The 26,777-nt window shown below is 34.3% G+C and overlaps 1 protein-coding gene across 3 annotated transcripts in view; it reads left to right on the top strand.

The window, feature by feature from the left end:
- Positions 1-5,649: 5,649 nt before the first annotated feature.
- Positions 5,650-26,777, top strand: part of pam (peptidylglycine alpha-amidating monooxygenase) — a 57,488-nt gene continuing 36,360 nt past the window's right edge. For 2 of the 3 annotated variants that reach the window (XM_051120507.1, XM_051120504.1), the window contains exons 1-5: positions 10,474-10,583; positions 14,910-15,335; positions 17,353-17,473; positions 21,080-21,137; positions 22,670-22,757. In XM_051120507.1, coding sequence (XP_050976464.1) covers positions 15,244-15,335; positions 17,353-17,473; positions 21,080-21,137; positions 22,670-22,757 — 359 coding nt within the window. In that variant the 5' untranslated portion in view covers positions 10,474-10,583; positions 14,910-15,243. Of the gene's footprint in view, positions 5,747-10,473; positions 10,584-14,909; positions 15,336-17,352; positions 17,474-21,079; positions 21,138-22,669; positions 22,758-26,777 lie in introns of those variants that run through there. The other variant, XM_051120505.1, reaches the window with a different exon arrangement.

The raw sequence follows: 26,777 nt of genomic DNA, 5'->3' as shown, positions 1-26,777 counted from the left end.
TTGATGAATATACCAAAAAAATAAAAAGGAAAATACACACACACATGTATATACTGGCTTATATTTTGTATATTGAAATATTTAGAAACAAGTGTGAAGAATTTTGAATTATTGTGTGTAAACGATGACAGCCGTGTTGCAGTTGTGCTTAACTTCCACTTTCTTGTGTTTAGGGTTTTGCATCACAAGTTCATCACAAAGCAAACTGTGTCTTAGTGAGTGAGAATGTGTTTAGAGGTTTGCAAAAAGGCTGCATGACATCTGCAAACAGTGTCTTAACTGCCTAAACTTGTTTAAGGTTTTGCAGAAAGAGTGATTTATATTGACAAAGTCATTTAGACTATTGAGAATTTGGTTTAGAGAATGGGGTTTGGTGTTTTAGCAAATGTGAAAAACTGTAAAAAAAAAATAATAATAATAATAAAATAAAAATAAAAAAAGCTAACACTAGCTTTTGTATTATTTTTGTCATCAATCTATTTGTTTTCTTTTTATTTATTATATAATTAACAAAAAATAAATAAATAAAAAGGCCTTTAATACTAGCTTGCGCTATCCTTTTTCTATTCTATCTTTTTTATTATTCATTATATAATTAACCCTTGTGTGTCAATAAAAAAAAAGTTACACATAGGTCCTTAGTGGACAAAAATGTCCATGTCAAAACACTTTAAGTTTAAGTTTGTTAGGTTTGGTCTCATTTTAAAGAAGACCCATGGCAGATTATTGTTGAAGTAGAAAAAGTTTACAAAGTGAAACAAAAAAGTTATAGAGGTTTAAGTTTATGAAAGTGCTTTATGAGCAATATTTTATATAAAATGTATATTTTATGAAATATGTTGAACTCTAAACCTGCTAGAAAATCAAAGCCATAAATCTAAACAAGTTGTATTCCAAATTTGAGGTTGATATCTCAAAAAATGAGCTTTCAGGAAAGGAATTTGTGATTTGCACTAGAGTTTTTCACTCTCAACTATTACAAACACACACACAATTTTTTTTATGACACACATACAAACCACACTCTGACATTCATACCAACACACCTACACAATTATAGCTGCATTATTTATCCAATTGGCTCTATAATATGCAGAAGCAGAAAACAGGAATAAAGTGAGTATTTGCTTTATAGGCCAAATCTGGAAAAAACGCCACCATCTGGTAAAAAAAAAAACTGTAAAAATGTGATTTTGAAGCCTTGCCAACAGAATGAAAGCATATTTTACAGACATTTTTGTCCTTAAGGTCTTGAGAGGAACTATTTTTGTGTACCTAGCGCCAAATAGATTTATTAAAGGAAATTGGGGTGAAATAGTAAAATTCCAATAAAAATACACACCTGTGCCCAAATTTATGCAGCTGGCAATATCCCAGGCAAAATGATCAAAAAAACAAAACTGAAAAGGACAAAAATGTCCAAAAGGTTGCACAAGGGTTAAAAAACACCCTTGCTACATGCACTGAGTTAGGCTAACTGAGAGATAATTTTGATTGCTTCCATTGTCCTCATTTGTAAGTCGCTTTGAATAAAAGCACCTGCTAAGTGACTAAATGTAAATGTACACATTCCCAGAAAAAAAAAAGGTACAAAAGCTGTCACAGGGGCCATACCTTTTTAAAAGGTACACTTTTGTACTATTTAGGTACTAATATTTACATTTTAGGTAAAAATTAAGGTACTAAAATGGACACTTTAGGAACAAACGTGTACCTTTTGAAAAGGCACCGCACCAGTGACAGCTTTTGTACCTTTTTTTTCAGTGTATGAAGAGACAGAAAACACACAGACAGACTAAATGAAGTGGCCATGCCTCCAAATGAAAAAAAATGCTGTAAAGTGAGGATATTAATAGTTTATAAATATAATTAATATAATAATATAATATAATTAATTAATATACTACTTTTAAAATTATATATTAGTTTATTAGAATAAATAATTAATAACAATACATAAATGTATTTTATTTATAAACTAAAATTACTAACAAAAAATATTTAGTATAACCATTTGTCTGTAAACAGGGGTTCTCAAATGGCAGTGATGGCGTATTACTTTAGGCCATGTGCAAGTTCGAATCACTCCTGAATGATTTCCTTGACAAAAACCCAACAGGATTTTTCCATTGGCTTTTGGATTACTGCAAAAATTAAAAATAAATAAATAAATAAAAAAATATATAATAATAAATAAATAAAAACTCTATGATAAACAAAAGTTTAGGCAGAAGTAAAAAGATAAATGTATAGTACGCTGTGAATGAATACACCACAATCATATGACTTAAAAGAGAAGTCCACTCCAAAACAAAGATTCACATATACTGTACATCCAAGATGTTCATGTCTTTCTTTCTTCAGTCGTAAAGAAATTATGTTTTATGTGTTTTATGTTATATGTGAATCTTTGTTTTGGAAGTGGACTTCTCCTTTAAACGTCACCACCACTAAGCTTCAAAGAACTTTTTTAGTCTTTACTTGTAAAAACATTTCCCTGAAAGTTTGAGTTTCATTGGAATAGCTCGCAAAGAGTGTGATTACAAACACAATGAGGCTGTGAAAAGTGCTTGAGCTTGTGACCTTATTTAACCAAAAACCCACTGATTTAGAACGATGGAACTGAAACTGCTAAAATGCTAACTTTTTTACAGTTTTGGCCTATGAAAATACGTCATCTCTGCATCACTCTCTGCTTTTGGGATCTGAAGGAGTGTTGTGACTGGACTGGATAGGATCATTTGAGATGAGCAAGATCACCACTAGAAGTAAGCCAGTTAGAAATGTGTTTCCATAATCTCATTCCATAATCACAACTAAGTAGGGGAGAAGTGGGGTAAGTTGAGCCAGTGGGTAAGTTGACGCACCCTCTGTATCTTGCCAACTGTACACTTTTACTGTCATGTGACCATGTATTTTGGAAGCACCCATCATTTCTGCCAGACTGCGAAAAGGAGAGACACTTGGGAGGAGTGGAAGACACCCATTTGCTAAACTGTTTCTGGCTTAAAATGTTAGCATAACAGATGTTGCATCAAAGCAAATTTATCCAGGTCTAAAATATTTATGAAGCATATAGGTGATGTAGCTACATATAAAACCATGCAAATCATGTAGCTAAATATTAACCTGAATTGGTAAGCTACAGTACTGTGCAAAAGTTTTAGGCCACTAGTATTTTCACCAGCTAAAAAATGGTTTAAAGTAAGTTATTTCTATCTTTTGCTGTAGGTTAACATTTCCAAACATTCTGTTTGCCATTAATTGTAATAATCTAGTGAGATTTTTGTTTGCACAAGGAGTCTGACAACAGCCAGTGCTCCACACAGAGATCTGATCTCACCAACATCCAGTCTGTCTCTGGAATGACATGAAGAAACAAAAACTGACACAGACTAAATCTAGAAGAACTGTTTCAACATCTCCAAGATGTTTCAAGTAACCTACCTGCAAAGCTACCTGAAAAACTCTGCACAAGTGCACATAGGGGAAAAGCTGCTTTAAACGCAAAGGATGGTCACATCAAATGCTGATTTATTTTAGTTAATAAATAAATAAATAAAAGTTCATTGATAAAGAAAATCTGTTTATGACACTGTTTTTGACAGCATCATCATTTTATGTGCCTGTACTGTAGCTTTGTAGGTGTAGGTCTCTTAAAGGATCTTGGAGATGTTGCCACAGTTCTTCTGGATTTAGTCTGTCTCCGTTTTTTCTGTTTCTTAAGACAGACTGGACTGAATGATGGAGAGATCACATCTCTGTTTGCACAAGGAGTCTGACAACAGCCTGTGCTCCACACAAAAATCTCACTGGATTATTATAATTAATGGCAAAATGCCAGCTATGGGGCAAAATGAGCATAATGCTGTGGGTAAATTAAGCCAGCATTTTCACTTACCCCACCATAAGAAAGTGAAGTTAAGTTAAATCTCTAAAGCATAAACTGGTATTTTAATGTGATATTATGCAACTGGTTTAGTCGATCACATTTATACATATTATTTGTAGTTTATTTGATAGGGACAGGTGCACTCTCACTCTGAGAACCTGGAGATGTTTTCATCACAATATAATCAAATATATCTTTCCCCCATAGTCCCTAATGGCCTGTTCGACATTGCAGAAAAGCTGCCATGCCAAGAATCTTTTGACTAAAATGTTTATTAGTTTCAGTGACATTTATTCCTTCATTCTAATACAGTTTTGATGCCACAAACTCTCTGTTTAGTCTGTGTTTGAGAAGGTTACAATTGTTGTTCAACATACTGTATTGTTTCATAAATGCAAACAATTAAAGACTGAAATTTAAACTTCATTCGGCTGGTTTTAGGTTAAGTTAGCTTTAAAAGAAGTATAAAGGAAATCTGATTATTAAATTAATTTTATAAGTAAATTATCTTTAAAAAATTCACATGGATTTGAATCAGATGGTTCATTTACAGCCAGATGGCTCATCTTACCCACTGACTCGGGTCAACTTACCCCTAACCTGGAGCAAACTGAGCCACAGAAACACTTTTTTATAAGAAGCCATATTTTTAGAATTGTTTATACATTTGTATAATTTAAAACATCCTTAAATTACTTTAGATGCTTTCATTGTACCTCTGCCTTATGTTTCCTTATCTTGAACACCACATAAGTAAAAAAAAAAAAAAAAAGGCTCATCTTACCCCACTCTCCCCTAGGTATTATAACTATTTTATTATTTTTATGACCATTAAAAAAAGTATTTTGTATATAAATCTGTGCAGTACGAATGAATCCCACACGTACTACAGTACATACACAATGTTGTCACCATTAATTGAAGTACACTGGCAGTTACGTTGCTTCACTGCTATTCACAAATCCTTTCCTGTGGTCTCATGGGACAGTAAAGTGTTCAGAATCTCAGTGGAAGTAGGTCATCCAGGAATACTTTTAGCTTGAGCTACTGAATTATGAAATTGGACTTACTTAACAGATTTACCTACTAGAGCAGTGTGATAGGTGGGGAATTAAATAGGATGTACTATCTTGTTCTTCATTTTTATTTGCATATAAAGCAAAAAAAAAAAAAAAAAAAAAAAAAATCCCCTTTTTTTTGTAACACTTGCATGCGATTTCCGCCCTTGGTCTCGTTTGTGTCCGCCCTGACTGCATGTATTTTATACTATTTCTCTGACGAGGAGTCGTTTGATTCATCTCAGTGAATCGAGTCTTTTGAATTTTTTCACAAAAAAAGATTTGTTCATTAATGTGTTGTTCGGCGATCTTTCATTTTCACGCCAGAAGGTAGCGACAAAAGAACGTGTTATGATCTGTGAGTGACTCATTTATGTGTTATGGCTGAGTCACTGCACTCGTTTGTATCAAAACGCAACAAGCTTTACACTTTAATAAAATCTACGTGCCTACAGACCTGTAGCCTACTAATCATTTTCCTGACTTCTTAACCTGACTTTTTAAATATATGTCATTTTATGTTTCCATTAATTATTTTACCGTGTTCTTTTTTTATTTAACTACTTATTATTTTAAAGCATAAACTACACAAACTGTTTTAAATATGTATATTTGTTAAGTCAAAACGTTATTTCATTATTATTATTATTATTATTATTTTGAATTATTAAACGGATACCGTATTCTTTCATCCACACACGATCACGTGATAGTCTCGCTCGTTCAGAAGCTCACGTATCGATTACACTGGTCTGACTGACACTGAACATGAACAAAACAAGCACCGAAAATGAAGGTAAATAATTGTCGTTTCTCTGAGTAGAGTATATTATCATTTTATGTTCCTTTGTTTGTCTCACATAAGCCAGTCGTTTAGTCAGTGTTTTCTCAGTTTTTAATCCATGTCATTGAAGTTCCCTGAACTTCACACGACGTCATTGGTTAGCAAAGCAACTAGCCGTTCACTTTCAACTTGTACTAAATACGCATCGAAAAGCCTGTTTGTTACAACTAGCTATTACGAAATTGTATTTAATGGCAAATCTGACGTTTTATTTTCAAACGGATGGCTTAAAAAGCTATAGATGTAGCTAAAAAGACAGCTGTTCTTATTAAAATAAAACTATAAATGTTTATTAAGGTTTTAAAAAATATTTTAATAATAGCCATTAAAGTAAAAATATTGTTTTTAATTGTTTAAAACGCTGACATTATTCTCCAGTTGGAAAAAAGTTCACTTTTATAAAGTAGGCTACTTAAAGTGCTCTATTTTCACGCGCTAATTTAGTACTTAATATACTAAACATTATTCTTTAGTACTTCTTAAGATAAACATAAGATCGTCTAAGTGTACTAAGTGTACATTCAACCACAAGTACATTGTGGAAGTGCACTTTTTTCCCCACACCTTTTTTTGGCTTTTTTTTTATCGTTGATGGTGTGTAATAGTGTATTTTTCATGCTTTGGATTGCTTTTTGCTGTATTTATTTTTAAGCATCACATCGATACAGTTAACTGTTTTAATTTTATTTATTATCAACACAAGTTGTCATTTGATTGGGTGTTTTTAAATCACATTGTTCGTTTATGCTGTGTAGTTCCTCAAAAAAGTTGTTTGAAAAATATTACATTATTGTGACAAACAAAAGCATTGAATATGCATTAACACACAAAACAAAACAAAACAAAAACCAGGACAATTTTTCAGTCTCCCTTATCTGACACATCTTTTTCGGATATTGTAGTCTGTACTAATGAGCTAATGAGTTGAATTGGGTGTATTTTATTAGAAAGATTTCAGAAATGTGTAGGTGTTGGTTTGCCTCCAGGATCAGGGTTGGGAAGGGGAGCAGGCATATAACTGATTGAAACGCTTTACACATAGACATGCCACTGCTTGTAGCTGTTATTATTCCCGAAGCAAATCTATTCACTTTATATCTTTAACTCTTGTTAACTTGTGTGCTGTTAAAAGTAACATGTCATTTTTCATTAGGTTTTAAGAATTCTGTAGTTTTCCATATAAATCACCTTTATTTCCATAATAAATCAGACTTTATTATTGGCATTACTCCTTTAAAATACAACTGTATGTAGTTTTATAAATGTTTGCATTATGATTGTGGACCTTGTGCAAAAGAATAAAATTGTGTGAGATGCTTGCTAATTTCAGTTTCACCCAAGATTTACTCACCTTCAGGCCTAGGTCTTAACACTGCTCCTTAAGACTCACTGTCCTGCAGAGTTTTGGTACAGTCCTAATAAAACACACCTAAAGAGTTCAGAGTTCAAATTTATTTTTAAAGCACTGAATAAAACAACAATGTTGACCGTAGTGCTGTACAAGCAGTAACACAATGAGCAGAAAAAGACAAATAAAAAACAATGTATACCCAAATATCTAAATAAAAAAATCAATAAAAATAACAAAAATAAAAATAGAATTTAAAAAAGAAATAAATGACACTAGCACCCTTCACACTTATCTTTAATCAAACGCTATCATAAAAAAGTATGTTTTCAAATGGCTTTTAAATGGCCGAGCGTAGGAAGGTCCCTAATATATAAAGGCAAACTGTTCCATAAATTAGGGGGCGGCGACCGCAAAAGCGCGATCCCCTCTAGACCTCATCTTAGACCGAGGAACAACTGTGATTGAGATCATAATGATCTCGTTGACTTTTGTTCCTGGATTAGATCAGCAATATAAGATGGGGCTAAACCATGTAGAGATTTGAATACCTAAACCAGCTAATCAAGGTCATCAGCATCACATGACTAATTACAGGCCAGGTGTGCTGAAGCATGTTTCCATCACCCTGTTTTTTTGCACATTTTTTAGTAACGTGTCAGAAACAAGTGATGGAAACACCACATTTTGATTAAAAATCCCTTTATTCGCAAAAAAAGTTTTTACACTTGCTTGAGGTGGTTTTTGACTTGTGCGTATAATGGGAGATGGAAACACATTTGCTGAATAAATTCCTCTATACGCATCAAAAAAGTATTGTAATTTATTATATATGAAAATTACTATATTCAGTTGTTTCTCCTACTTTTCTTAGTAATATATAGTGTCAGTTTATCAGGAAGTGACGATTTTGTTCTCTTTGATTTGTTGGATGGAAACGGTGCTTATTCCCAAATGTTTTATGCGACATTTTAATTTTTGCACATAAGTTAAATTCGCAACTTTGGATGGAAGCCCAGTTAGTGGGTCCCCAGGAGCAGGATTGAAGAACTAAAACAGGGGTGTGCAAACTCGAACCTGGAGAGTTAAGCTCCAACTTGCCTCAACATGCCTGCCAGGAAGTTTCTAGTGTGCCTAGTAAGTGCTTGACTAGCTGGTTCAGGTGTGTCTAATTGGGGTTGGAGCTAAACTCTGCAGGACACTGGCACACCAGGACCGAGTTTGGGCACACCTGAACTAAACCCTCAGGCCATCCAAGATGTAGATGAATTTGTTTCTTCATCAGATTTGGAGAAATGTAGCACTACATCACTTGCTCACCAATGGATCCTCTGCAGTGAATGGGTGCCATCAGAATGAGAGTCAAAACAGCTGATAAAAACATTGCAATAATCCACAAGTAATCCACACCACACCAGTCCATCAATTAAGTCAATGCCCTGAGTGTGAGAACATTTTTATTTTTGGGTGATCTATTACTGTGAGCAAAAAAATGGCATAGTATACTGGAGATTAAAGGGGGAGAGTAGCGCCCACCTCAGTTCCAATCAGTTTTTTTTTTTTGGAGGTAAAAACATCAAGTTCCCACAATTGTCACACTTTAGTTTACCATTGCATTTCTGTCTCTCTATTAATATTTGTGTTTCACAAATATAAGCTGTTTGTTCAGAGTATAGGTGGATTGCATTGACTGTGGAGAAAGCCTAAAACTCACATCTCTTAACTGTGCTGTAATATCTCACAGTTTGGTGTCTGCCACAGGAAAGCGTCACATCCTGTTGACACAATGTCGATTTTTACCTCGGAAGATGAAAATACCACAAAAAATACCCTAAATTAACCTAAATCTTACCTTTAACATAAATTTTAAATTAACAAATTTAAATTAACATATATGTTACTGTTAGAATCTAGTTTAGTGTTTTCCCATTAAATGAAATGCTTCAAAATATCAACATTTTGTACATTTCAAATATTTCATACATGTTTTAAGGGTTTTTTTTTTACCCTTATTAGATGATGTGTAGACAGAAGACAGTAATGATAAAATGGTAAATGGAAACAATTTGTTTAAATATTATATCTTTGGTTTGAACAGAACAAGCAAAAAATACATTTGCATCAAATTCAGTAATGGGTGTGTATACTGCGTTTACCACTGCTAACTTAGCAGCACAAAATATGTGACCCTGACCACAAAACCAGTCATAAGTAGCACAGATATATTTGTAGCTATAGCCATTGTGTCGGTCAAAATGATCAAATTTTCTTTTATGCCAAAAATAACCAGGATATTAAGGAAAGATCATGTTGCATGAAGATATTTAGTAAATTTCCTACTGTAAATATATCTAAACTTAATTTTTGATTAGTAATATGCATTGCTAAGAACTTCATTTGTTTTCTCAATATTTAATTTTTTTTTTGCACCCTCAGATTCCAGATTTTCAAATAGTTGTATCTCGGCCAAATACACCAATAGAAAGATTATTTATACATTATCTTTCAGGTTATATAGAAATCTCAATTTCAGAAATGGACATTTATGACTGGTTTTGTGGTCCAGGGTCACATATATGTAACTGTAAGTATTAAACCTAGGCCTGTATCTGGAATTTTAAGAGAAACAGTTTCAAATACAAATATAACAAATACTATAATAAAAGCCTGTAGTTCTGTATTGCTTAATAAAGTGCTTGCAAATTGAAGATGTATAGTTTTCAACACAGACCTAGAGCTCTGAAATATATGCTTCTGCCGAAACCTCAAGATTTTAACTTAATAAAACAAGAGCAATAACCTAATTCCCACTGAAGAACTACATTACCCATGAGTAATGAAAAGAGCTCCATCAAAGAGGCTGCTGTTACCATGGAAACGCATATTGCGTCAAAAGAGCTCGGCAGCCGCCCACTTCTGTATAGCATTGTCAGTGATGTCATCAGAGTCATCCTCCCTACATTGACTGCTTACGTTTTGTACATGTTAAATATTAACCAGTAAACTTAAAATGCTTTTCTCCTTTTATTAAAATATAAATTACTAGTTTATTGGTTGTATTGTGTTTTTTTCACAATTGTTAGTCTCAGACTCTGGCTGCGTGGGCGTAGCTGCTATGTTTTGACGGCGTGTAGCCGTGAATGAGAGCTACCGGCTGCTGCTTAAACACTGATGGATCAATGAGGAGAGAGAGACTCATGGGGAACGTAACTATGGTAACTGACGGTGAATGCCTGTGGGTGTGCAGCGGTTGCCATAGTTACCTTCTCTTCAGGTCTTGGGTGTGATGATGATGTCAACCAGCATGCTGGGCTGTCTCTCTCTCTCTCTCTCTCTCTCTCTCTCTCTCTCTGTTTCAATGAGTCAGGCTGCACTGAAGCAGCAGCAGTTCATCTCTCATTTTCTGCTGTGCTTCAGATCTTTACGTGGCGAGCGAGTGAGGTAGGCAGCCTGTTATGATTTTTTGTCTTTCCTTCTTCTCGTGGACTCCGTTGTGCTCTCTGTGGATTTATTAGTGTTAGCTGAGTAAATGCTTTGTGAGAAAAGCTGCTTTATATAGTGTGAGCATTTGAGTGAATTAATTGCGTCAGTGATTATTTATTGCGACTTCTGAGAGACTCTGATTGATATTTGCGGGGTGATCAATGGTGTATGTATGAGAAAGTGAAGCGGATCATTCAATACGGCTGTTTGTTTCTGCTCTTTGTCTCTGTCCATCCATGATCCATCCACATAACAAATAATGGCTGTTTGGGATGAATTTCTCTAAAAGTATGAAGCATCACTGGCTGCTAAAAAGTGAGATGTTTCTCTGGATTACAGTGGTGTTCTTTTCACTTATTTGAGATTATTATAGGCTGCAGTTTATATTTCATAACAGGTATGGGTGACGTGCAGACTTGCGCGTGTGAGATGATTCATGCTGTTAATGATATGCTCACCTAGTGATGCAACTTACTGGTTTACAGTTTCTGTTTTGATTTTATAAAAAGCAAGACTGGGTCAGTTTGTGATGACTGAAATGTAAATGTACTAATGTATTTTTTTTCTCAAATTGAAGATTTTTTATTAATAGCCTAACAGATAGGCTTAAATAATGTATTATATCTTAATTTACATGAATATTTTCCACTTATTCTAATAAAAGAGAGAGGCCTATTGTGCATAGATGGCATTTTTAAAAAGCAATCTTGAACCTTTTTCAGGCTCTGTATGAGATTTAATGCTTTTTCTGTAGATATCAAATGATGCTTTTTCAAAAGCATCAGCAAATATAAAACACAAACGTCTCGCATAGTTCAAAGACAACTGCAAAAAACACCCAGAATGAAGAGAAAATCGGTCCTTTGGAACAACCGAGAACCTCATTAAATCAAAATATGCATAACACAAGCACAGAGAGAAATTAATGAGGCTAAAAGTTGGAGTCGATTTGTATTGAGCGTTGAAGAAGGTTTAATGAAGAAGAAATCTGATTTGTGTTATGATGTGGTTATATATGAAATATCAACCACAAAAGAAATGGCTATTTACTTGCAGAAACATTTTGGGGAAAAAGCAGCTTTTCAAGCAATTCAGGCTGCAGAAGAAAATTAGATGACATTATTTTTGTCTCTGACAATTTCATATAACCAACCTTTCATCACGGATGAACTACGGCAGCCATAAACAGATCACATGACGATGAGGTTGGTCCAAACAACGTCCACAGTCAGATTTTAAAGAATGTACTTCATATTTGTACTTGCTTTTAAACATTTTTGAAACGAAGTTCATTTCAGAAGCGTGGAAGGATCACAATGAACCTTCCAGTTACTGTCCCATAGCCTTGATGAGATGTTTATCTAAAATCATGGCGAAAATGGTTAATGAATGACTTGTATGGATAATAGAGTCTTATAAGTGATGCTCACTGTATTTTAGAAAAGGAAGTAGCTTTATAGATCAGTGGTTTTCAAACTTTTTTTTTAATAGCAACCCTATTTTTTTTTAATTGACCTGACCCATATAGAGATGTCAGTCAGAAAGAATCCCCCATTTATATGCAGATGTCACTCCTAAAACTTTGCAGCATGTACGCCACATTGGTCTTCTTAGCAGAATCAAAAATGAAACCTTTATTTAAATTCTGAATGGACTATAAACAAGAAAACATGCAAAGAGTGCTCTGTTAATCACTAAAAATCTGTCACTCATTTCAGTTTTATCGCAATCTCAGAAAATTCTGCCATAATCAATGATCTCTCTACATGGTGCAATTAATCTTATTTACATTGCATCTACACTTTGTTATAACGAGGATTTGCGAGCTTTCAGAACTCAGGACTTTTGACAGGCGTTTTGAGCAGTGAGTGGATTCTGACTAACTGAAACGCTTCTGATTGGCCATTGCGTTCCAGAAATCAACAGATATGTCTGTGATTCGCTACAATGTTTAACTCTGCAAAAACAAAGCGCAAACAAAAGTACACATTGGATTCTGCTGTGAGGCGGCTGTTGCTTACTTTCGTTTTGATGTTTATGATTAATTAGTTAAAACATATAAAAGTGTTTTTTTATAATTTATTAATTTTTATAATTTTTTATAATTTATAAAGTGTTATCTATAAAAGTGTGTTTGTAATTAAGATAATACATTAAAATAATATGGTAAGACACACCAGTTTGCAAAATGAAGCAGCAAACTGAGCTTTTTGTGCAGCTAAAAATAGCTGGAAGTGGATGAGACCAGAAGCCAGACAAAAAAAAAATTACAAATGGCTGCACCAACTCTTACTGAAAAATAAGGTGGATATGACCATATTTTAGATCCCTTAATCCCACCCCATACTTAAACTTAACAACTACCTTACTAACTATTAATAAGCAGCAAATTAGGAGTTTATTGATGGAAAACTTTAAATTATTAGTTAATATGTGTTCCCTATTCTAATGTTTTACCGAACTTTGTTACGTACAAAAATACAATTTCTTTAAATCAGACCTGTTTTTTAAGTCTCACAACCCTCGGGTTTGAAAACCACTGCTATAGATCATGCCATCATCCTTGAAAGTTACATAAATTATGCTTGGGAACATGCAAATGCTGTTTTCTTTGATTTAGAGAATGCATTTCATACTTGGAAGTTCAGTGTTTTGAAGATATCTTCTTATAAAACAGCTGCCTACTTTTATTGGCAACATATCAAACAGACTTTTTAAAGTTAGGGTGTTACAGAAAATAAGAAAGTGGATTGACATTGGTTACTCATTCATACAGTCCTGACTTAAAAAAAAAACCCCATGCAATTTGAAACCTGATTTACAGCTTTCCAAATGTTGTTGTCATGTAAATAACTGGCCAAATGCATAATGAATACATTTTTCAATGAAAATTATGTTGTGTAAAGGCCCCCTTAACTTAAAAAGATAACATTAGATTTTTGGAGTAAGACAGCCAGAACTAGTGTTATTTAATTTAATACTTACTGTAAGTAAGTCCTGTCAAACGATTAAATGCGATTAATTGCTTCCAAAATAAAAGTTTTTGTTTACATAATATATATGTGTGTACTGGGTATATTGTGTATTATTATAATATGGTAACACGGTCTCTTAACTAGTTGCTTATTAGCATGCATATTACAAGAATATTAGCCATTTATTAGAACCAATTAAGCACATATTAATGCCTCATTCTACATGACTTTATTCTACATCCCTAATCCTACCTAATATCTAAACTTAACATTTACCTTACTAACTATTAATAAGCAGAAAATTATTTATTGAGGGAAAAGTCATAGTTAATAGTAAATAAGTGTACCCTATATATAAATATATATATATATGTGTGTGTGTGTGTGTGTGTGTAAATATTTATATATAATTTAAATGATATGAATATAAATATATGCATGTAAATACTTGTAACTATTTTCAAAGTATATACTGTATGTGTGTGTCTTTCTATAAACATAATAAATATACACAGTCTATTATGCTGCGTGTGTTTTTTATATCATATGGCTCAGAAAGACTAAGCAGCTCCTTGGCAATATGTTAATTTCTAACAGTGTCAAGAGGATTATTTCAGCGATTAATTCAGCTTACGCTGAAAGAGCGTAAGCCCTCAGTTCCTCCCCGTCTGCTTGTTTTTCCTGCCGTTTATTTGTCTTTCTTTGGATAGGCCTCTGTTCTTCGTCATGAGACATCTGCCTTTACAGAAATGATATCAGTCACGATTAGCTTGGCAGTTTTTGCATCCCATTGACGATATTCAAATGTCTTGCCGCTGGCACTGAATGTGGATGTATTGTGATGATGCTCTCAGGATAAACACACGGCATATTGATACCTCCCATAATTCCCTGTGGCTCAGCCCTGCTCATTAACTCAACATTCAAATCAGCTCACTGACGTCTGGCAGAGAGTCCCTCTAAGTGCTACTCATTCAATCTGAAAACTCGCAGAGATATTCAGTATGGTGCCGCCCTAGTGAAGTGACATCCCCCGTCACGAAGCACTGCTGAGGCCCCTTGACTTCCTGTGTCTCCTAGGGAGCAGACCGGGAGTATTGTTATGGGAATCCTCTTTGATTAGATTATTGTGTGCTCTCTCTGTCTCTCTTCTCCCATTCCCCCTCTCTCTCTCTTCAGAGACAGACTGCATGTATATTTCATGAATGACGGTAGGGATGTAAGAATTGATCTCTTCCACTTAGATATTTTTAAAGGTGTATTTACGTTTTCTTCATCTGTTCTCATCTTTTGGCTGCTGTGTTTGCAGGTTGTGACAGAAGCCTGATGTTGCATTCGTGATACGCGCTGCCCAGCGTGAGAAGCAAGAAGCTTTTCTCCTCCTCCTCTTCTTCATCTCGCTTGGCGGTGTCGTGCTGTGCCTGGACAGCCCTGGTTTCATTAAGTGTGGGGGCGACTGAGCCGTGGACTGTTTTTATGGCACTTTTTTGAAGAGATTGAACAAGCGAGGACAGCAGAAAGAGCGAATCGGAGGAGCAGGAGATCCGGAGCAGCCCGCAGTCAGCTTATGGCGGCAGGGCAGGATTGAAACGCATCGGCTCACTTTCAGTTCTGTTGTTGATCGCTCTTCCGTCCGGTCAAAGATGGGCATTCTGGGGTGCGGCGTGCTCGTGTTTGCGCTCTTCTTTCAGTGCCATAGCCGCAGCGTCCAAAACCCCATGTTCAGGTTCAAGAGGTGAGGCAATTCAATTCCTTAATGTTTTTTTGGCCACATATTTACAGTTGAATGTGTTATAATTATACTGAGCAATGAGTAAAAAATTAAAGCGTTCATATACTGTAGTTACTAGAGCGAATACATGTAACATGGACACAAATAAATTGTTACCTTTTTTATTTTAACTTAATGTAGTAACACCATACATGATGTCGTCTTTGTGTTTAATGCTATTTATTTTTTGTTTGTTTTCTGGCATTTTTGGAGTTTTATTTTAGTGATGCACCAAAATGAATATTTTACAGAATCACTGAACCTCAATCAAAGTTTTCTTTTAGCTGACAATGGAAAATAAAAAAAAAAATGTTTATTTATTAAACAATTCATTAATCAAATTTAACAATCCAAACATTTAAATTGCACATAAGCCAGTTTTATATTACTCTATTCTACTGTTCGTTGTTTAAACAGTGGCAGTAATAAAAACTTATCTTGACAGATTTATTCAAGCATACATTAAATAACAAATCATTGACAGTGCATATATGCTCATATATGCAAAATGATGTATTTAATTACTTTTTAGTTATTTTTTTTTCTTCTTAACTTTATGGATATTGCATGTCAATTAAATCAAATGGATCAATTCAGTTTAAGAAACTGATATCAACTCAGCCACCTATTTACCTGTTGTAGTTTATCCACATTTTGTGCACGAATTAGACACTGACACAGTCAAAACAGTCCACTGGAGAAAAAGCTAATTACACGTCACTGTTCCGGTCAGTGATTTCAGCCCTCTAAAACCATTTCAGCCAAAATTTCAGTGCAAAATGTAGGGTTGTTTACACATCTCTGTTGTTTTCTAATCAGTCCAGTTACACAAGATAGATAATAAAGCTAGGTCAAAAAACAAAAAAAGGGCACCTAGCCATATCAAATATAAAAATCTTACCCTATCTATAAAATATTTTATCTTTATCTCAAACCTGAAATTAAATCTGCATTTTATTTTGAAAATTTCTGAAATCTGTTGTATGGTTTAAAAGTACCATCAAAAAGATTTTAGAACTGAAAGATTTGGACACAGTCATATTGCAAAATATTTTCAAGTAAAAGTTACAGGTAAAAGTTTATTATCAACTCAATATCACAATGCATCACATTCCCGGTTTTCAATGTTACTGCACATGGCTACATTTTCATATAAATTTTATATCAAATTTATTTAGTTTTTAATTTACTTTTTTATTATATAAGCAGGCTACTTTTTGCATATCTGAAAGTTTACAGACAATAGTTATGGGTTTTTCTTTTTCCCTCAGCACTATTGGCGTTTGATTATTACTGATGAGATCATAGACAGTGGCAGCTTAAACAGACTGCATTAACACTAATGCACAGATCTATTTCGATATATCAGATATTTTGTCCTGCTCTGAAAACAGAACTGACTGTGTGAACATCAATTTCATATGAAAGTATTCAAAAATGCAAGTGCATTTAACCACAGCCACAATCCAGCTTTAGGACAAACAAACACAAGCGCACGTGGAAGTCTGTCAGTGCACGAGTTTCATGCATCTAATAGCACTGCGTTAATGAAAGCGGGTGGAAGCGCACACTGTCAAGCAATGTGCGCGTGTCTCACAGCACAAATTCTGTGCAGTGAATCCTGCTAATTCTCTAGTGCGCACACGTGCCGTATGGCGGAGAAAAAACAAGCTCAGAATCGATTCTGAAATATTCAGAATCAGTTCAGAATCATTGAAGCGAGAATCGCGATGCATCGGAGAATCGTTTTTCTTTTCTCCCACACCTATGATTCAGTCATTTCACTGACAAGAAGAGGTTAAGTTTACTGGCTTTGTTTGACTGTAGAAATATCTAGTTGTTACACAAAAGATGTTATTTTTGTGATGTTAATTTTAGCACATTTATCCTAACGCAACTCAACTTTATTATCAGTACTTTACTGTCAAATATGCATCCGAGCAATTCAGATGGCAATGCACAATCTTTTTTTCACTAATAGGTTTCAGGACAATGCCTGGTCAGACCCCAATGACTGCTCAAGGACCAGACAGCCATTCGTCCTGTCCAATCCTTACAACTTTTCACTTGATATTCGCATACCAGGGGTGATCCCAACAGAGGTAAGAGTTATTTTGAAAAATGGCATAGAAAGTGGATGTGGGAAGTGTTGGAGAGGAAGGGATAGAGGGGAGATCAGCAGCATAACAACGACTTGTGTTTTATTTCAATCTCATTGAGTTAAAAACATCAAAGTTTCCCATAAATGCATGCTGCACTTCATCATTCCATGCATTAAAATGAACAAATATATTATTCATTCTTTTGTAAGACTACTGTTTAAATAAGCACATCCTGTGATTAGCTATAATTTAATACAGACAATAAATGCACAGCAGTTTGCATTTGTACTCGGGGTGGAAGATATGAACACACTGTTACTTATTTAATAACTTTTGAGACTGTATTTTGTGCTGTTTATTCAAGGCTATATCGAGGAGCTGTAAAAACCAGTTGCACGCTCCTGTGGATGCATCATGTTTGTGTTGGATACTCATAAACAAACATTCACTGCGATCCATGAATGTGTCTCACAGCTACAGTACACAGTCTCAGAGTTTAAAGCATCTGTCACAGGAAATAAATACATGCTGTTATAAATATTTAAGAATAATGTCTACTTATAGGATAATTACATGCAGTCCCATGCATAATTATGAGGCACAGATGAGTCATCAATGTACTATAGGGATAATGAAGATTTTAAATCCACAAGACCAAAATTAACCAGTTTTCTCTAAAATTATTGCATTTTAACATTGGTTTCTATTTTAGAAAATGCATTTCAGTAATGTTAAAAAGATTGTAAAATATTTAACCACATTTGAGATTTTTTATTTGATCTTCAAAGGCCTCCAGATGCATAAATGCATTTAATTTTGTAATGTCTTGTTATTATGTTAGGATATCCATTATGTTATATTATTATGTTAGTGTCTGGACTGCATCTCCTCACACTTTGTAATTATAAGAGCTGTAGTCATTACTGCAGTTTTTAGCTCATTTTCTGTATAGTCGATGCTGCTGAGTGCACTGAACCATGTTACTCAGGCAGTGAAGAAAGAGAGAATCACAGTGTTACAAAGCACACCTAAATCTGAATAATTGAAACACAAGAAAAGTACAAGTTCTCCAGGCTTTATTGGAAATATGCTCAAGAGACCTTTCTTATTATTATCAATGTTAAATACAGTTCTGCTACTTATTAACTAGTACTACCATTCAAATGTTTGGGGTGTGTGTGTGTGTGTTTTAATAGAAATAAATGGTTTTATTCAGCAAATTTGCATTACATTGAGCAGCAGTGACAGTAAAGGGGTGGGACATTTCTGGTAAATTTCCAGAAACTTTTTAGAAATGTTATGTGTGAAGTTAAGCTGGGGAGTTTTGAAAATATTCCAAGTTGGAATTTATGGGAATTTAAGAGAATTAATTGGAAATGTTTGGGTAATTTACATACATAAATACATAAATATAATATACAAAGATACAGATAAAAAGTCCCATTAAAAATATAAGTTGACATGTATGGTATCGTTCTGTAGAATTATAAAGTTTAGAAAAAAGATAATGAGAGCAAAAATACTAATGCAATGCCATGCACAGATATATAAATAGTTACAAACAGTTGAATATTCTGGAATGGTAAAAATATTGGTAACACTTTACAATAAGTTTCATTAGTTAACATTAGTTAACATGAACTAAGAATGAACAATACTTCTACAACATTTGTTAATGTTAGTTAATGTTAATTTCAGCATTAACTAATGCATTATGAAAATTACAAAATATTTTACTAAATAAGATAGATGAATAGAAGAACACTCCTTAATCAGCATGCTAAATCAAAGTATAACCTACATTCTTGTATGATAACAGAAAACAGGCTAGCAGAAGAAACGGCATCACAGTTGAGCTGGCACCTTAACAGCTAACTTACTGTACATTTAGCATGTCTGATTTGCGGCTAGCCAGCTGCTATATAAACACTTTTTGATTTAGTGTTTGCTAGTCAAACTTTAATAGCTTAGATCAAATATATTTACCATAGTAATGTCATCAACTTACTTCACCGCTCAAATGCAGCAATGTGACTATAAATGGTAGTCCTGCTGTAGCGTGCAGATTCTAGAAATTATTGTGCATGTGATGGAGCATGTACAGATTAGAAATTCAACCAAATTTGTATTAAATCTGGTTGTTTTAACCAAGACTTTGCTGCAAGATGTTTTTTCAACTACATTTAAGTTCTCTGTTATGCTAACCTGCAATTTTACGTTCCCATATATTCCCTTTAATTCCCATATATATTTCTCTTAGTTCCTATATATTCCTGTTTATTCCAATACATTCCCATTTATTTACATATATTCCTGTTAATTCCCATATATTGCCTTTAATTCCCATATATTCCCCTTAATTCTTATATATTTCTGTTTATTCCAATACATTCCCTTTTTTTTTTTTTTACATATATTCCTGTTTATTCCCATATATTCACATTTATTCCCCTTAATCCCCATATATTCCTGTTTATTCCTATATATTCCCATTTTTTCCTCTTAATTCCCATATATTCCCCTTAATTCCTATATGTTCCAGTTTATTCCCATATATTCCTGTTTATTCCCACATATTCCCATTTATTCCCCCTAATCCCCATATATTCCCCTTAATTTGTATATATTTCAGTTTATTTCCACGTATTCCTGTTTATTCCTATATATTCCCCTTAATTCTTATATATTCCTGTTTATTCCCACATGTTCCCATTTATTCCCCCTAATCCCCATATATTCCCCTTAATTTCTATATATTCCAGTTTATTCCCATATATTCCCAGATGTTCCCCTTAATCCCCATATATTCCCCATAATTCCTATATGTTCCAAATTATTCCCATATGTATTCCTGTTTATTCCAGTAAATTCCAATTTATTTACATATAATCCTGTTAATTCCCATATATTCCTGTTTATTCCCATATATTCACATTTATTCCCATATATTCCTGTTTATTCCCATATATTCCCCTTAATTCCTATATATTCCTGTTTATTCCCCTTAATTCCTATATATTCCTGTTTATTCCCCTTAATTTCTATATATTTCAGTTTATTCCCATATATATCCCCATATATTCCTGTTAATTCCAGTATGTTCCTGTTAATTCCTATATATTCCCATTTATTCCCATATATTCCACTTAATTCCTATGTATTTCTGTTTATTCCAATAAATTCCCATTTATTTACATATGTTCCTGTTAATTCCCATATATTCCCATTAATTCCCATGGAAAGTTCCAACTTTGAAAATTTTGCAGCATAAAATTTTGCAACCCTATAGTAAAGGCATTTATAATGTTGCAAAAGATTCTATTTCAAATAAATGCCCTTCTTTTGAACTTTCTGTTCATCAAAGAATCCTGAAAAAAATGTTTCCACAAAATATTAAGCAGCAAAAACTGTTATTAACATTAATAATGATAAGAAGAACCATTAATTATAACTGAGTACCAATGATAATTGAGCAGCTTACTTCAGTAAGTAATTAATGCAGCATATAGAACTTCAGTAATTGGTCTGCTTTTGTAAACATGGTCTGATGATCACTAATGAATATGTGTATCTAAATGCCTAATAAGTGTATTTGTTTCTTAACAGTCTGACAGCTACTACTGTATGGCTGTTCCTGTACCCACATCACGGGAGGCCTACATAGGTGAGTACACAGAGACATGTAGTCTTTATTAGGTAAACATCCAAACTAAGCCAAAAACATGAGTGAACAAGAACTAATACTCACCACATGAATCCCCTACAAACAGGTAAAACTTGAAGTCATGAGGACTTAAACACACAATGAATGAAACCTGAGTGCATTTGCACTATTGTTTGGACAAGCAGCGCCCACTCTGTCTGTGTGCACTGCCACCTTGAATTCATATGCTTGAATGTTATTTGCTAACTGTGATCCTGATGAAATGAATGTTTAATCTGATCAGGATTTAAAGATGTAATCTCGTTCAGGCCCGTCTCTGCTGTTTCAATTTCAGATGAGACTGTGTTTGCTCTCGCGAACATCAAAGTATATCCTTTCTGTCCTGCTGTGTGCTTAAGCAGATCTTTACACAAGTCATCCAGGCCAGTGAATACCATAATATTGAGACTCGAGCGGCAGCGGCCATGACTGATGGCTAATGGCAGGCTGTTTGTTGAGTTCAACAAACCTCAAACACTCACTGCAATAAAATAAATGCATGTTAATGACCCTTGGTCTTCATGTACAGTTGAAACCGTTCTGTTCTTTGCTAGCTGCAAGCACACACAAACACACACAGCGCAAACACTGTAGTCCAATTCACTGGAAATGACTCATTTGAGCAGGTGTATTTGATGAATTACTCAGAAAGTAAATCATTCATTGAAGGAGTCCGCACAATCAAAGGCGGTTACTGAATCAACATCTCAGTTACTTATTACACTGAAATGAAGCTTGTTTTGTGTACTGAGATTTCAGTGGTTATAATTGCTTACTGGTTGTGTGGAACTGGCTTGTTTTTAATCTTCAGCTTTCCATGAATGTATTGTGTTTCATTGTGGTGGTCTTTAGAGAATAGAGGCGGTAGTTTGTAGAGTAACAGGTCCACCCAGACTTGCGCATGTATCTGAGAGTTACATTATCTCTGTCCTGCTACTGCCATCAATCAACATCCCATGTATTATTCATAGCTTCAATAGAGAGAGAGGCCTTTCCTCAAGATATCCATCACTTTTTCTATGTGTAGCATATTGGTGTTCATTGTGGTTATTCATGCAGAACAAACAGCATTCATCCTTTCAAACTCCTCGCAGAGGTTTCATGCAAACCTACGTTGTAAATTTCTTTTTTTTTTAATTTGGTAATGAATCAAAGATGTATGTTTTACAAGAAAATACTATTTTATGTTCAATTTAATGTGCTTGCTATTTCTTTGTAATTATATGTGAAATTTACTAGCAGTTTCTGAGTGAAAACATAATGCAACAAATGCATTTCAGTGCAGAGTTCTTATGTTTGGCTTAGGTATCAAATAGTTGTTTTAAATAGTTGTGTGTATAAAACCACTTTAAGACTTTCCAATTGTTTGTGTGCATAAATGCTTTGACACTGATTTATCAAGAAATAGTTGATTGTCATTCAAGATGCTTACCTTACCATCTTACCATGTTAAAAGTACTGAATTTAAAACTCTTTTTTTTTTTTATTCTCAGTGGACTTTGTTCCTCATGCCAGTATGGACACAGCCCATCACATGATTTTATATGGCTGCAAAACCCCTTATGCCACCCAAGGATACTGGTGAGTCACATGTGATACCTTGAGAATTGGAGTGTCTGGAGTATCTTTAATGCTTAAAAGTATTTATTTATTTTAATGTTAGCATACTTTTCTTTGTCCCAGCTTATAAAAACATTTTCAGGCTGGTTAAGATGCTCAAACAAAAAGACTGAACAGATACACTAACATTCGAAAGTTAGGGTCAGTTGGTTATCGTTTAAGATTTTTTTTTACTTTTTTAAAAAGAGGTACTTTTATTAAGCAAAGATGCATTAAATCAATCAAAAATGACACCATGGATTCAGAAAAAAAAAACATTTTAATAAATGCTTTCCTTTTGAACCATCAGAGTATTCCAAAATTTAGAACTTTTTCTACAAAAACATCAAGCAGCATTGATCAGCGTATTAGAATGGTTTCTGAAGAATCATATAACACTAAAGACTGGAGTAGTAATGCTGAAAATTCAGTTTTGCCCTGCATAGCAATAAATCGCATATAAAGATATTTTCAAATAGAAGAAAGCTGTTGTATATTACAGTGGCGGGCCGTGCATTTCACACCTAGGCCTTCAGTGGCATCTTGCATGAATTAATCTACCTCTTAATACCATCATAATGAAGCCATGGCTATAGAAACCATAAATATTATACAGAAATGCAGTATAGCAGTACATTGCATTACAAACAGGTATCTCATGTAGCGAGAATGAATGCTATTTAGGGTTGGGTAACGTTCAAATATTTTCGATACTGATGCTTATACCGGTTCCTGAATGATATTTTTTTTTCTATTACAATTTTATAAAATCAATTTTAACAAGATTACATTATCTCAAAATATTTATATTGACGTTTATGCAGATTCAAAGACTCCTGAGCCATTGCACAAAGGAACTAAATATATCCAACACAATAAATCAGTGAATTTTTTTTTTTTTTTGCTAAAGCTCAAAAATTTTCTCTTAGGCTATATTTACACTAGTGCATGTTCGTTTTAAAATACATACCTCAGACAGAATCATAATTTCTATTCATTTTCCTCTAATTTACTGTCAAGCACTAGAACGTTCCAGCGCTGTCTGCCGGTATGTATAACGTCATATGCTTTCTCTCTTCTGCAATCGCTGTTCTGACTCAGAGGACATAACATATTTCAATATTACATGGCCAAAACACACATTAGACGGCAAATGGAAGTTATTACAAACACTCGCTGGTGGTTTAAAATGAATTTTGAGTAAAAGCGGAATATAAATCTTATGTATTCTCTTATGTAGCATCATGTTACAGTGTGCATGAATGATCACGTAACGCACACTTTCGGTCGTGTAGTACGGACTGAAATTCCAGTATGGATGAGGATTGTTTGAATTTTTTAAACAAAAACGCACCAGTGTAAACGTAGCCTTACATCTATGGGGGTTGTGATGCAGCACACCCAAAATGAAGAGAATAGACTATTGGAAATCATTTAATACACATTAATGGAAAAATATATTAAAACTAAGTCAGTGATTCTGATCATTTCGGCCCACCACTGGTATATTATCAGATATTTATAATATCTATTTTTGATAAAATAAAAGCAGCCTTGGCAAGTATATGATATTTTTAATGTCAAAAATATTAAACCTTTTAACTTTTGGTAATGTACATACATGCAACAGTTAAGCAAGCTGTAATTATACTTGTTAGGGATAAAATCTTTAATTTGTCAAGTCAAGTCACCTTTATTTGTATAGTGCTTTTAGCAATATAGATTGTGCCAAAGCAGCTTTACTGTATTAAATAAGAATACAGTGTGTCAATAATGCAAAAGGACAACAGTAAACACTCGGTTAAAGGCATGTCATCATCCAGGGGTACGCTTCACGTAACTCGCTAATTAACCTCCATAGTACGATGCATTGTTGTGGAAACAAACTAGCTTGTCATGACTGTTTCCCGAACACATCTTGCATCTCCGTTGTTTAAACCACATTAGTTCAACAATATATGGCCGTTGTTAATGACGTCACAGAGTAATAACTTCTGCTAATTAACTGATTATAGATCTCTAAAATGCAGCTATTTTGATGACTAATTTACTATTTTTTGTTCCCTGTAATTTCGCTCTATTTGATGTTCGTGGGTTCCTTCTTACGTCATACTCCGGGGTTCCCTTAGGCACGTATGCACATGTGCACTATTCAAAAACAACGCTTACAGAGGACGTGCAAAAATACATAGATTAAAACGCATTTACATTTAAACAGCATGAAAGGTATAGATTGCACTGCATGTTAGCTTGCTTACTGTGCCCAAGAGCATCATTTATGTCTTATTAACAAGGAACTATGTGTCTAACCACAGGTCGAGAGCTGTAGTTCCAAGTAACGACGGAACTTGCGACCGCAGTTGGCTAACGATGCTTTTAGGAAACACACCACAGCTCAGTTCAGTTCAAATAGTATTCGATATCGCTGGAAATTAAGCAACCAAGCAAGCCAGAGGCGATAGCAGCAAGGAACCAAAACTCCAAATTTGTCCCTGTTTTATGTGTGTAGTCAGCTATGAATAAGCCACAGTCAGGTTGAGTTCCTGATGAGTGTAAACACTGTGTCCTTGTGGCGCTTTCAAGACATTAATCTCTTTGTTTGAACGGTTTGACATGTTAGCTTCTGATTCAAGTGTGCGTTTGAGGCGGGTTTACTATACCTGTTTGTCAGACCAATGACAGATGGTGTGGGGTGTGGGAAAGTAGAAGTGCTTGGGAAACACTTGTGTCTAGTGACACAAGAAACATTAAAAAGCGTAGACATTTGTCTGTGTAAGTTTATATATAGTATATGAATCCTCAGAGAATGCTTTCAAATTACTAGTGATACAATTTCACAAACAAGTTGAGCAAATGTTTCATTAAATGTGATCTGAGCTTTCTTCTGGCCAGGGCTGCATCATTACCAAAATTAAACTGAATGTGTGCAACAAATGCTGCTTCCCTATAGAAAGAGAGAGACAAAAAGTAATAAAACTGCCTGTTACTACGGCAACCATTTGCACCTTGACAACAGCATCTGAGATGACCTGAAGGGAGGGGAAGCTTGGTTTTCATTCTTTCTTCAGTTTCCATGGGCTGTGTGATGTAGATATAATTAACTCAAAAACACTGCAGTAGATAGAGTACAGCCATATCACCTGATAAACAAACCTCAATACATGACAACACCAAATAGGCATGTATATTCATGGTATAAAGTCAGGGTTTTTGAGAAGGCTAAAACATATCTGAAATATACAGTGTCTCTGTCTCATTTTAACCACAGTGGCTTCATTTCCCTGCTATCAGTCTTCACCGTGCGGTTTTCCATATTCCAATCGCTTCCCTCTTTAATGTCACTCATGTATTATGAAAAATTCATCGTGCAGATGCTGCAGGGTGCTTCTCATGGCTTGCACGCTTTCATAGTGTGAGATGTGAGGCTTCAGAAGTGCTGGGGATCAGCATGAAAATAGGCTAATTATACCAAACCCGGTGAATGTTCAGAAATACTCAATTCTGCAGCCCCATTGCAGTGGCATGATGGTATATTTGTTATACACTACTTCAAAACTAGTCAATAGAGGTTTTTACAAGGGGGGGAAAAATCAGACATATTTACGGTGTGAATCAAACATGTTTCTGTCAGGTGGAATGAGAAGTTTACATGGAAATGTGCACACAGACTGAATACTGTAAATGTAAAACATGATATACACATACAGTACGCATATGTGACCCTGGACCACAAAACCAGTCTTAAGTCGCTGGGGTTTATTAGTAGCAATAGCCAAAAATACATTGTGTGGGTCAAAATGATTGATTTTTCTTTTATGGCAAAAATCATTAGAAAATTAAGTAAAGATCATGTTCCATTCAGATATTTTGTAAAATTCCTACTGTAAATGTATGAAAACTGAATTTTTGATTAGTAATATACATTAAGAACATTATTTGAAGAACTTTAAAGGTGGTTTTCTCAATATTTTGATTTTTTTGCACCCTCAGATTCCTGATTTT

The sequence above is a fragment of the Labeo rohita genome, chromosome 10 (assembly GCF_022985175.1).
Source record: "Labeo rohita strain BAU-BD-2019 chromosome 10, IGBB_LRoh.1.0, whole genome shotgun sequence".
NCBI lineage: Eukaryota > Metazoa > Chordata > Actinopteri > Cypriniformes > Cyprinidae > Labeo > Labeo rohita.
Note: the sequence above shows the minus strand (reverse complement) of the source record. Positions and strands in the feature narration are given on the sequence as shown.